Genomic DNA, 12,669 nt, shown 5'->3' with positions numbered 1-12,669 from the left:
CATCCATAAATTGTCCCACTTATTTATGCATTTATTAGGTGATTCTTGAATGGGCCCTGACTAGGGATCAAACCTGCAACCTTGGATATGGGGACAATGTTCTAACCAACTGAGCTACCTGGCCAGGGCCTAGGAAGATTTTTCTTCATATAATTTTGAAAAACTTGAAGGTTTATGAATTTGAAACAAATTTTTAATGAACCTACCTATAGGTCTTTGAGTTCTCCTGGTAAGGTAAGCAAAGCTTAACATTTACCTAAATTCTTAAAGAATTCTTTGAAGAAAAATTACTAGTACAAGCCCATGCCTATTCCACAGGCAAAGATGGCAATTATTTTTAACACTCATGAAATCTCACATGCTTTTCATCTCCTGAACATTTTTTCCTTGACTACTTTGCAGCAGACACTGTATAATCAAGAAAAGAATCATGTCAAGAGGAATTTGGTGAGAAATGACAATAAGATATGCTAATGGGACCAATTTGAACCATGGACTAATTGATTTCCACTTGCATCTCATGTGTTTTTATGGTATCTTTTATGGTCTTATTCAGTCAGGGAAAAATTACATTTTGATGCAACTCTTTTTATGCATGACAGAGTCAGAATTTTGTTATGCAATTGTTCATATGCAGTGATGGTATTCAAAACCCCAGAAAGTAGTAAAGTTAGTGTTTGATCATGTACTATGTCAGGAGACAGAACCAAGATGAAGACTGCTGTGCTATATCCCTTTTCTCTCTCTAATAGGGCAAGAAGGGATGGGTTAAGAGACTTTTGCTAGCGCCACCTGGTAAATGCTCTGCTCTCCCTGCAGTCTTGGTATTGCATGCCTACCAGCCCAGAGATCAGTGGGGTTATTTGCCAAATAGAAAAGAAACAGTACATATTGGAAGGAAGCATGTCTACCAAAACTAAGTGTTTCTGAGATGTAAAATGTTAAGGAACAGAGCTCTTGTTACAAGTCCAAATTAAAATAAGAGCAAGTTAAGTCAGGTTTTACAAAATTTGTCCTCAGGGTAACTTTTATGATGGCAGTAATAGGTTGTGTGTATATATGTTAAAAAAACACAGTTATATCTAGCTTTACATAGATATAGCTATGCAATCAGTTATATCTCTCTTTACATTTTAATATGATTCGGCTAGTTGTACCTTTCATCTGCACTGGTAGGCAGGTAGACCAGCAATCCTTTCTACGTCACACATAATGCCTGCTTAATAATACAGTACCCTCTATTAAATTGTTCCTCATGGTGGGAACCTGGACCACTTCTATCATATCTCCTGGGGTACCTGCTAAAAAATTCACATTTCAGGGTTCTATCTCAGAATCTCTAGGCATTGTTAATAAGTCCTGCAGGTAATTCTTTCTCCAGTTGAAATTTGAGATCCAAAGCTGTACGGAATAGTTTCACCATCTATCTGTTGCTTTGCCCACAGTGAATAAAGACTATGTGTACACAAAACATTACCCACCTTGTGAAAGCTTCCATGGAAAATTTTCCTAATTTCAGGTCCTTCAAACGTAATAGTTTGAAAATCTCCACTGTAGTCATAGTTGAAATATGTTAGGGTTTTCCCACCATCTAATCAAAGAAAAAGATGTAAAAAGAATTAAAATGAGTGAATAATTTTCTACAATTCAACTGAAGACAGAACATAATGCATCCATTGTTTTGAAGCTCTGTTTACAACAAAGTGATGAGTAAGGAAGGAAGGATCTACAGTCCTTGGGTTGCCCAGGCTTTTAGCTGGCCAGACTAACTGACTTAACAATGTGGTGATGATTGCAAGGCAAGGACTCCTACACATATTTTTCCTCTATACTTCATTGCCTACATCACCCTCTTGAAAGAGGGTTGTCTGAAGCTAGGGCTAGAGGCAGACAAAAAGGGAGAATGAAGTTAATCAAATCTTAAGAAACAGAAACCAGACTCTTTGCCTAATTAACCCACTATAGCAAACAACTTTCCCAGGACATGCAACTTATACCACCCCAAAAGAATGATATTCCAAGATGTCTCTTATTATGAACAAAGGAAAGCCTTCCTAATCTTGAGTATTTCATGTTACAAGGAATATTTTGTTACATAGAAATAAGAATTTTCTCCTCACTAATTCATTCCCAGGTTACAATTTAATTCTTCACTCTGCTTTTAAAAGGAAAAGCTAGTCTTAGTCATTTTGAGAGACTTCATTGTTTTCCATTCCTGCATGTATATGGAGTTAATGGCTTACACCTTTTTACTCTATAACCTTCCCTTAGTTTTGATATCAATACAAAATGCTTTCACAAGATCATATTTAGATGTTGATTCATTTCCATGTACTGAAAAGTCTTTTCACAAATACTAGCTGAAAACAAGTTTAAAACACTTTCCTTATCCAAATGTTTGAGTTAGTACCTAATAGTAGCCACTAAATTTTGGTTCCTAGCTTCATTGGAATTCTAAACTAAAAATCTATTTAGAAAACTCATTGACATTAACAAAAAACTTGATGATCTTCTTAAGTGATCATTATATGTGACATCCAAGAGTGTGAGGTTAAGAAGCTTCCTTCATTGGTTCCTTCTCAACTTTTCAAAACCCAAACAATGGTGGGTTTCCCAGTCGTCAGACCTCTTCTCTTTCTAGACTCATTCTCTAGATGACTTCACCCAATATCATGGCTTATACATATATCACCCAGACAACTTCAAAATTCATTTCTCCATCTCAGAATTCTTCCCAAATATACTGCTGGCAGTCTGGCGGGTGTTTTTTTTTTTTTTTTGGTGTGTGTGTGTGTGTGTGTGTGTGTGTGTGTGTGTTTTATTTCAATATGAAATAGGCATCTTACAACATCCTATTCATATCCAAAAAATGAACTTGTGGTCTCATGCCATTGACTGACCCCTCCTTCTTCCATCAACCTCACTCTTCTTATAGTCTTCAGTCACTCAGTAATTGCCTCTTTCAGCTGCTCACTACTTTTCCCAGAGTCTAGAGCTGGCACATAGTAGGAACTCAGTGAATATTTGTGGAAAGAAGGAGTGGATAAATGAATGAGTGAACTGTTACATAATTCATTGGAAGTATTCACTAACATGGTTTAAGTGAGGTATTCTGCAATATACACAGAACAGGCAAGATGGCATGCCACATATATCACTCATACATGTGTGTACAGTTGTTGTAGAAATAAATATACTTACTGTCTAAAATAACTCCAACCAATGGGTCTGAATTTTTATTTAAAATCTCCCAAAGAGCAAATGGCTCCTCTGGAGTGTCAGGAAGAATTCGGAATAGAAAACTGATAGTATAATCAGAAGGTAATCCTTCCGGATGCAAATACCTAAAAATGGAAAGAAAGAAAATATTTTCTTGTATCCCTCCTCAAAAGGTTATATGTCTGATTATAAAAGCACTAGAGGCCCAGTGTACAACATTTATGTCTTGCGGGGGGTAGGGGGCAGGTCCCTCAGCCTGGCCTGCACCCTCTCGCAGTCCGGGATCCCTTGGCAAATATCCCCTGAGGGGTCCTCAGCTCTAAATATTACAGAAAATCCTACCGGGAACTATTACAGCCTATCAAAAGTTGGCATCATTTTCACATTGAGATATAATAAAAAAAATGATTGGTTTTAATATCTTGCAATGGAAACATACTTGGTAGGCTGGGAAACCAGGGCATCTTTATGTAGTCGGTAACAAGGGTACACATTGAAGGTACCAGGCTCCATAGAAACCCCTTCCATCGATGAAAAATCCTTTTCAACCAAACCAAACATTTCCATCATCTTAAATCCTTAAAAAAAAAAAAAAGAATAAACAGGCATTTTAGGATGTTAAATTTCAAAATTAGCCTATTAAAAGAAAAATCTGGACCCCCAAATGGGAGTTATTTAATATATTTCTACTTGGAAAAATTGCAATAATGCATACCGGCAAGATCAATGCCATCCTTGTGCACCAGTGGGCAGGCTGCAAAACAAGACAAAACAAACAATATAAAATCTTAATTTAGATATTTTCCAAACGTATCCTTTCCCTTTCCTGAGAACAGGAAACTAACAATCTTTCCGGAAGTCAATTGTGAAGGGAATCCAAACCAGATGTGGCTATGGTTTTCTGTGGATTCCTAAATATTGAAACGCTCTCATTTCTTTTCTTAAATCAAAGGGCCACTGCCTCCTTTTCCTCTCCTGGGTCCATGAAAACTGTGGTGGTCACTTAGGAACATGTGTTGGGATAAGTCTCACTTCTAGTGCATGACACTGGTGGGCAGTCTTAAAACATTTTTTAAAAACTATTTGCTACAGCTGTTTAAGAAGAATTGCCTTTAAACACAGACTCTCATCTTATTAGGGAAGGTCTTCATCAACCGAAAACTCTACACTTGGGAGGTTTACTTCCAAATGCTCTAAAACATAAAACAATGTCTGCATAACAAACGGCTCTACCAGACAATATTCTTTCCTCAGATCAAGATGGGATTCATTATTTAACTGGTATGAAATATCTCAACCTTTAAGCAACATGAGTAAGCACACATTTCAAAGAACTCACTTGCCGAAGCGGTTTCACAGACAAAAGTAATCAACTCATCTTCAATTTTCTTAAAGGCGTCAAAGTCATCCACAAAGAAGACATGGCGGGCACTAGGCTTGCTGCCAATGCTAACCAGCTCCGAATAATCCGCATCAGCCACACCAATTGCAAAAATGCTGTAGCCTGTGGCAGAACGGAAACAGATTTCTGATTACTTTCCATTGCACAACAGATAAGTATCGCAATATAAGACACGGCCAAATGTTTAAAATATGTTTGTGAAGGAGGGCTAGTAGTGTTTATTCTTAACAGTTCATCAGAATTGTGCATGCATGTATTTCATTATATGAAAATTATTCCATCATCCCCTACAAAACTTTTCCATTTTAAAGAAACTCAAGAAGGCCAATGCCCCCATTAGTACTTGAGACAAAATAGTTACCATTTGAGTAACATCTTTATGTCTGCATATGTTTAGTAATTATCTTAAAATTTATAAGATGTACTGTAGTTGAAACAGAAATTTTATCAGTTTTTATTTCATATGTAGAAACTGAGATAGGTCATGGTTCAATGCTTGGCAAATGAATATTAAACAACTATTTGCCAGGCATATTTTATATAATGTAATCTTCACGACAGTGTTATGAGAATCCCCATTTTACAGATGATGACGCTGAGGGGATTCTGTGCAGGTTCCCTCCCTGGCCCTTTATAATGGTTCTTTTCATAGTATTGCATTTAATTGTTGGCATTTCTTAGACAGGGAATCCTGTATGTAGAAGAAGTATTAGAGAAAATAAAGCAAAATAATAGATTTGTAACCTGAAAAGTATTTTTTTAATCACACTTTTAAGTTATATTAAGAAAGATTCAGAAATATTTAAGTCATACATATTCATCTTTTGAATGTATATTCAGAAAAGAGCAATGCTACCATATTACTGGTAGCCACTATTGCTTATCTGTGTAAAACTCACCATCTGATTGCATTTCACTGGAGATTTTGTTCACATCATCTTGTGATCGTCCATCAGTTATGACCACAATGACCCTTGGGATGCCTTTTCTGGTACCTGACTCTGAATTAAACAAGGTATCTCGGACATGCTTAATTGCTTTTCCTGAAACAAAGGAAGGCAACAGTTCAATTTCATTTTTGTTTGGCTGGGGAGGGAGGGGTAAGAACAAAGTTCTTAAATCAATGAAAATTTTTTTTAAAAAAAAATCTATATAATTATGCCTTAAAAATGTGACTTTGGATGATTAATGAAGATGTGAGGTATATATCGCATATATATAATGAAATAACATTCAGTCATAAAAAGATAAAATATTGCCATTTTTGACAACATGGACAGATCTTGAAAATATTATGCTAAGTAAAATAAATCAGATAAAAAAGGAAAGAACCGTGTGTTTTCACTTATATGCAGGATATAAAGCAAAAAAGCAACAAGTGAACAAATAAAACAAACTCATAGATACGGAATCATTGGGAAGGGTGGGGTGCAGTGTAGGGTGAAGAGCAAAGAGGGGTCAAATACATGGTGAAGGAGGGAGACTAGACTTCAGGTGGTGAGCAAACAATAGAGTCTATAGAGGCCATATTACAAAGTTATACACCTGAAACTTATATAATGTTATTAACCAATGTTATCCCAATAAATGTAATGCTATAAAGGTAATTTCAGTAATCACTAATAGTTCATCATTTTGGGTCTTAACTGGGCTTTCTTTGGTCTTACCTGTTTTTGTATTTCCTCCTTTGTATGAAATACGTTTGATTGCATCAAGAAGAGTCTCTTTGGTGTTGTAAGTGTTTAGCTTAAATTCCGTTCTGGGGTCATCAGTAAACTGAACCATTGCAACCTGGAGAGAGAAGGTGTGTTTGTTTTTACATATATGTAGACTCCCCCTGGGCCAGATAAGATACCTTCAATTTAATTTCTTACTTAACCCAGTCCACAGTTTCCTTGGTTTAAAATTCCATACCAAATTTGATGACACATTAAATAGCATTTTTTCTCTGAGTACCTTTCAGAAAGTACTTTATTTTTAAAATCTCTCTCTACAGACTGACATACCTCAATATGGGGGGTGGGGTCGAGAAGAGATAAACCAAAGAACTGTCATTTTTGTGAGCCTTCAACTGCTACCAGTTTATTGAGTTCTACTGCAGATGTCACCATCTTTAGGAAACTTCCTCCAATCCCCCGATTCAAAACAAATTTCTCCCTCCCTGAAATGCTTCAGCAACTTTATGTATTTGGCACTAATATCCAAAATTCCTCAGCTGTTCTTCCAAAATATATTCCAAAGCTGTTCATTTCGGTGCATCCCATTGCTACTACCCCAACCCAGACCCCCATCATCTCTCTGATGGACCATGAGAGCAACATCTTAACTGGTTTCTCTGCTTCCACTCTTACCCTTATTAATATTCATTTTACAAAGCAGCCTTTAATCTTTTTGAAAAAGCTTATCAGATCTTTTCTCTCCATACTTTCTGCTGGTTTCCATTGCATTTATAATGACACCCAACTCCTTCAATGGTCCATAAGACTCAAGATAATCTGGCTTTTGCCTACTTCTTCCACCTCTTCTCCTGCTCCCCGCATACGCACCCACTATATTCTAGCTACAAGTTTTAGCGTCTGAAGCCTCAAGTCTCATTCTCATCTTAGGTCCTTTGTACTCACTGTTTTCCTTGTTTGCAAATTCTACTCTCAGATCTCCTTTGTAATCATTTACATCTCAGTTCAAAAGCCACCCCCTCAAAGAGGCCTTCATTGACCACAAAATTCCAAATACTCTCTTATACACACACACACACACACACACACACACACACACACACACACACACACACACTTTTAAGTACCCCTCAGTGAATTTAAGTCTTATCACTCTATTTTCAGAGCTCACATCCCTACCTTGTGAACTTATTTACCTATTTATGTCTATTTCTCTCTCTCCTCCTCTCTATGCCTTTAAGAATATGTTCACCAAGGAATCAGAGACATTGTTTATCATATTCATTATGACAGCCCTATGTCTGGCCATAATAAATCCTCAGTAAATATTTGTTGAATGACTAAATTAGTTTTATGTTTTACTTGATTTATACTAGTGTGACCACAACTTCTATCTTTCAAGACTTTAATGTCTGTGAGAGCAGGGGAAAGATGAGTATATCCATAAAGGAAATACTCTATCCTAGTATAAATTAAAGGAACATCTGCTGGCATGGCCATTCTAACCTGTCTTAGTTTTCTGAACTCAGTAGCTTTTAAGGATTAGCATCTTCTCAATCTCTATCAGGCACCAGTAAGCTGCTTCCAAACACAGACTTATGTATTCTCTCATTTAGGGATGGATTTGATCATTATAGATCTTTATCTAGATGCCCTGACTAATGGCCATAATAATGCATTAGAATAACTTTTTAATGCATATAATAAAGTAATAATTGATCTATAAGCCTTACTTGAGTTCCATCTGCACCAATCTTGTTTAGGGCTCCAATGGTGTTATACAGAAAATCAGTGATCTTGTTGAAATTTTCATCTCCAATACTCCAGGATCCATCCACCATAAACACCAGGTCTGCCTTGGCAGCTTTACATACTGAAGACCAAGAATAAATGTTGAATCAGACATAAGAAAACAGAGTTGGTATTAAATCAACAAAGCAGATACCAATTTCCCTCTGGTAACTCATGCTTCCCCCCCCCCCCCCAAAAAAAAGGTATCAATCCTTTCAGGTTTATATACCAAGCTTTTGCTCATTATGCTTCCTGACCATCATTTCTCTTCTATGTTCAAGGTTCCTATTCATGACTCAGAAGCTTCTGCTGAACACATGGAATTAGAAAGGAAAAAAATCCACCAATCTCAGTCCCAAGGAATAGAAATGAAAGAAGAGAAAGATGTGGAAGTGAGGTGATTTACAGACAGAAGAATCAGCGAACACTTTCTAGTGCCTAACAGTGGTTCTCAACCTTCCTCATGCCGCGACCCTTTAATACAGTTCCTCATGTTGTGGTGACCCCCAACCATAAAATTATTTTTGTTGCTACTTCATAACTGTAATTTTGCTACTGTTATGAATCATAATGTAAATATCTGATATGCAGGATGTATTTTCATTGTTACAAATTGAACATAATTAAAGCATACTGATTAATCACAAAAACAATATGTAATTATCTATGTGTTTTCCGATGGTCTTAGGCGACCCCTGTGAAAGGGACATTCAACCTCCAGAGGGGTCGCGACCCACAGGTTGAGAACCTCTGGGTTAGAAGAAAGTCCAAGCTATTGCCCTGTGCACCTTATCTTCTGTTTGTTCAGTTGGTAACTTCAGAGTGATTCAACTTCAAAAGGAAGGCATGTGACATCTACAACTTGATATGCATTTGGGCTGAGGTCATAAGCAAACTTTAATTCCAGCCTCACTCATTCTGTCTGTGACTTTCTGCCACCCATTGATATGTGCCAAAAATATACACTAATGCCAGGGAAAATATGATCAGTAATATAACTGATGATAACACTAAAAAGCAAGCAAAAAACACACCAACAAAAGCCTACTCCACTGAAAGCATTTTAACTGTCATTTTTGGCATCATGTACACTTTCAAATGATCTATGCCTCTTTCCCTTTCATTAGTTTAGATCACTGTAGTTGACTGTTTTATGATTAAATGATTTACTCTTCAATAATAATCTGAATCTTCTAAGCTTAGGCGAGTTATACACAAATATATATCTTTGAGATAATGTGCCTTTCCCCTTTCTTTGGAAAAAAAACACACCTTCACTTGGTTTTATTTTATTAAGTGCAATGTTATTCCCTTAAAGCTATTTATAATGTAAAATAAACTATCTCCAAGTGAGGTAATACTCCAGGAACAATAAGGATCTGGTGAGGTTGCTCTCATGAGTTCTGTGATTTGTAAAATTGTACAATTTTATGGTTTGAGTTTAAAGCTGAAAGGGACACAAGATCTGCTAATAATAGGCTTCTAAAGGAAAACCTGGTCCTCTGTTTCCAAGGAAAGATGGAAACTAGATTAGGTTTCACCTTCAAAATGAAAGCAAAATCAACTTGAATAGATAATCAAAACGAAAAATGAATAAATCAAAGAAAATACATCAAAATGCATGAAGAAATTACACCTGCGAGAGGAAATTGTGTTTTTAATTGTCTTCTGTATACTCTTTTTTTAAAAATATATATTTTATTGATTTTTTTACAGAGAGGAAGAAAGAGAGATAGAGAGTTAGAAACATGGATGAGAAACATCAACCAGCTGCCTCCTGCACATCTCCTACTGGGAATGTGCTGGCAACCAAGATACATGCCCCTGACCAGAATCGAACCTGGGACCCTTCAGTCCACAGGCCGACACTCTATCCATTGAGCCAAACCAGTTAGGGCGTCTTCTGTATACTCTTTTATACTTATTAACATTTTTTAATAAATACTCAGTATTACTTTAACAATAAAAATTTACAGGCTTTTTAATTGAACACACTCAGTACAAACAGAGCCTAAGATGAATAATGTGTTAAGAAGCAAAAGCTCCACTATCTAAAACCATCCTTAAAAAAAACTTCAGGAGCAAGTTCTCTGCATTGTCAATCCTTATTCTCACAGACCCTGCACACATCTTCCATGAACATTCATGAATGTTTACTGAATGATAACCATGTTCATCTATAAATAAAAATACTCTGACCTCAGAGAATTTTGATATCTGGACATCAGAAATGTCTAAATAGTAAATTTATCAATGAGGATTCTGGTTTCAGTTCCAGTAGTGAAAATAATCACAGCTACTAAGACTAGAGAAGGCTACAACTGAAGACAGAAGGAAGATTCCAGCATGCTAGGTAGAGCAAATAGCATTAGATGATGCAGGACAGCATAAGGCATGTACGGGAACCCTGAGCTGGACCAATGTTGCTGTTACTGTCTTACAGTTGACAGGTTGGAAGAGATGAATTTTAAGGTCTCTTCCACATCTAAAAGCCAATAAAATAAAATTGAGTAAAACGATTCAACATTTAAAAGAATGTGGTCACTGCATATTACTAATATGGAAAAATGTTAGACATTGATTATTATGTGAAATGAAGTGAGTCACTGACTCTAAGGTATGATCCCATTTGCGAAACATAGAAGGATTATATCTGTCTGATATATGCATCTATAAGATATATACCTACATATTATATTGATATATGTCTGTATACGTAGCAGGTAGACTTTCTTGAAGGAGAACAAACTGGTACAAATGGGTATTTGGGAAGTGCTATTCTCCCATTTATTTTCCTAACATAATCTGGGAAATGAGTTCACCAAATAGGTTGATCACTGGGATGCGAGGAAGGATGCTGACCTTTACTAGAGGTTCTCATTGCCTTTGTTTCCCTGACACATAAACTCTCCAGCATGTGACCCCACTGACTTTAAGCTGCTGTGAGACAGGAACAACTTAGTTTTCATTGTATCCCTGGTACATAACAGGTACTTTAAAATACATGATGAAAGGAAGAACTCTTCCAAAACAACCTTCCAACTACATGTTCCACCTTTATCCTCTCCTCCCCCAAACCCTCTTGTCCATTGCACCAAGGTTATTTTTCTCAAACCCTGATTTCCTCAGGTCAGCCCCCCTCCATAAAACTTCCAATGGCACACTATTTCCTTCAGGGTAGAGCTCACACTCCTTATTCTGCAACACAAACCACTTTGTAACTCTATCTTCAGTCTTTTCCATGTGCCGCTCATTGTTTCGCAAACACACTGTGTGCTTAGATCATTCCATGACTGAGTGCTCTTCTCCCATTTATTTACCTTTAAACTCCTGCTTCAAAATGTAGATCAAATTTCTCCTCCTCCTTTACAAGTAATTAGCCTGCAGTAGCATTAACTGTTTTCATTTCTGGACAACCACAGTATAATCTCCATTTCCAGACTCATATTCTTGACTGGTCATGATAGGCAAACACCTGTTCTCTTGCAATACTGAGAATAAGCACTCAGCAGCAATCATATATTATTACTGCATTCCAAGTGCCTGGCATGGGAGCTTTGAGAATGACTAGTAGAGTTAAATGTTTATTAATGGAATTTAAAAAATAAACAACCACTTCTGTGTTTGGAAGTTTTTTTAGAAAGTACCTTAACAGCTCAGATAAGAGGTGATAAGAAACTCTTGTGATGAAGATGGAAACTAGGAGAGCCATTTCAGAGGTAACCAGGGAATTATTACCCTGTCTACAGAATTATAAAATAGATTCTCACTCACAAAATTACATAACTATTCTTTGATGAACATTCACTACTCTGATATTTTCAATGAAATAAACATACTGCAATTTTGTTAGAAAATCTGTAATTACATGGATATTTATCTATTTTTTAAAATTCAATATATTTGACATATGATAGTGTATAAACTTAAGGTGTACAACATGTTAAGTGGATACATTTACTAGTACATACTGTAATATGGGTGCCACTATAGGGATATTTAGTACCTCTATCACATTACATAGTTATTGTACAATGTTGTCGTCAGTGTTCATTATATTATGCATTACATCTGCATGTCTTATTTACTACTGGTTGCGAGTTTGTACCCTATCAGGATTTGATAAGCATTTGTTTTAAGGAGAAAATATATTTTAGGAATACCTTTGTTTTTAAATGATCAAATGAACAAAGCCAACAAAATCTTAAACCTAAAATCACATCATTATTGTATTATTCTTTTACCTTCTTTTGCTGGTGGAATGGTTGGAGGAAAAGTAGGTGGTTGAGTAGGAAGCGATTCTGTAGAGAGGAAGAAAGAGCATCAATTAGTCATCTCATCTGTGGCGAAGAGAGGGAGGTCATGGAGTAATAATTCTTCAGGGGATTCAATGACTGGGACAGATCTCGCCTTAGAGAATTTAGTGGCTGCTATAAGATAGCCACAGCCTGTGAAAACTGTCTCCATCCATCCCCTCAACCTTAGAAGGAAGGCTTGAAATGCCATTTCGCCACAGTTCAATTTACCCAGCAGGAGTCGATACAATCAAGCTGTCAACTACAAAGTGGTTCTAATGTTGAT

At 36.5% G+C, this 12,669-nt stretch overlaps 1 protein-coding gene across 4 annotated transcripts in view; it reads right to left on the bottom strand.

Annotated features, from left to right (window-relative positions):
• Positions 1-12,669, bottom strand: part of COL14A1 (collagen type XIV alpha 1 chain) — a 180,081-nt gene that overhangs the window by 73,116 nt on the left and 94,296 nt on the right. For all 4 annotated transcript variants that reach the window (XM_036338169.1, XM_036338168.1, XM_036338170.1 and 1 more), the window contains 9 exons: positions 12,333-12,389; positions 8,031-8,170; positions 6,289-6,412; positions 5,521-5,664; positions 4,559-4,723; positions 3,935-3,973; positions 3,659-3,797; positions 3,202-3,344; positions 1,482-1,591 (listed from right to left, as the gene is read on the bottom strand). In XM_036338169.1, the coding sequence (XP_036194062.1) occupies positions 1,482-1,591; positions 3,202-3,344; positions 3,659-3,797; positions 3,935-3,973; positions 4,559-4,723; positions 5,521-5,664; positions 6,289-6,412; positions 8,031-8,170; positions 12,333-12,389 (1,061 nt within the window). The remainder of the gene's footprint in view (positions 1-1,481; positions 1,592-3,201; positions 3,345-3,658; positions 3,798-3,934; positions 3,974-4,558; positions 4,724-5,520; positions 5,665-6,288; positions 6,413-8,030; positions 8,171-12,332; positions 12,390-12,669) is intronic.

The sequence above is a fragment of the Myotis myotis genome, unplaced genomic scaffold (genome assembly GCF_014108235.1).
Source record: "Myotis myotis isolate mMyoMyo1 unplaced genomic scaffold, mMyoMyo1.p scaffold_m19_p_16, whole genome shotgun sequence".
Taxonomy (NCBI): Eukaryota; Metazoa; Chordata; class Mammalia; order Chiroptera; family Vespertilionidae; genus Myotis; species Myotis myotis.
The sequence above is the reverse complement of the archived record's forward strand: the minus strand, read 5'-3'. Positions and strand labels throughout refer to the sequence as shown.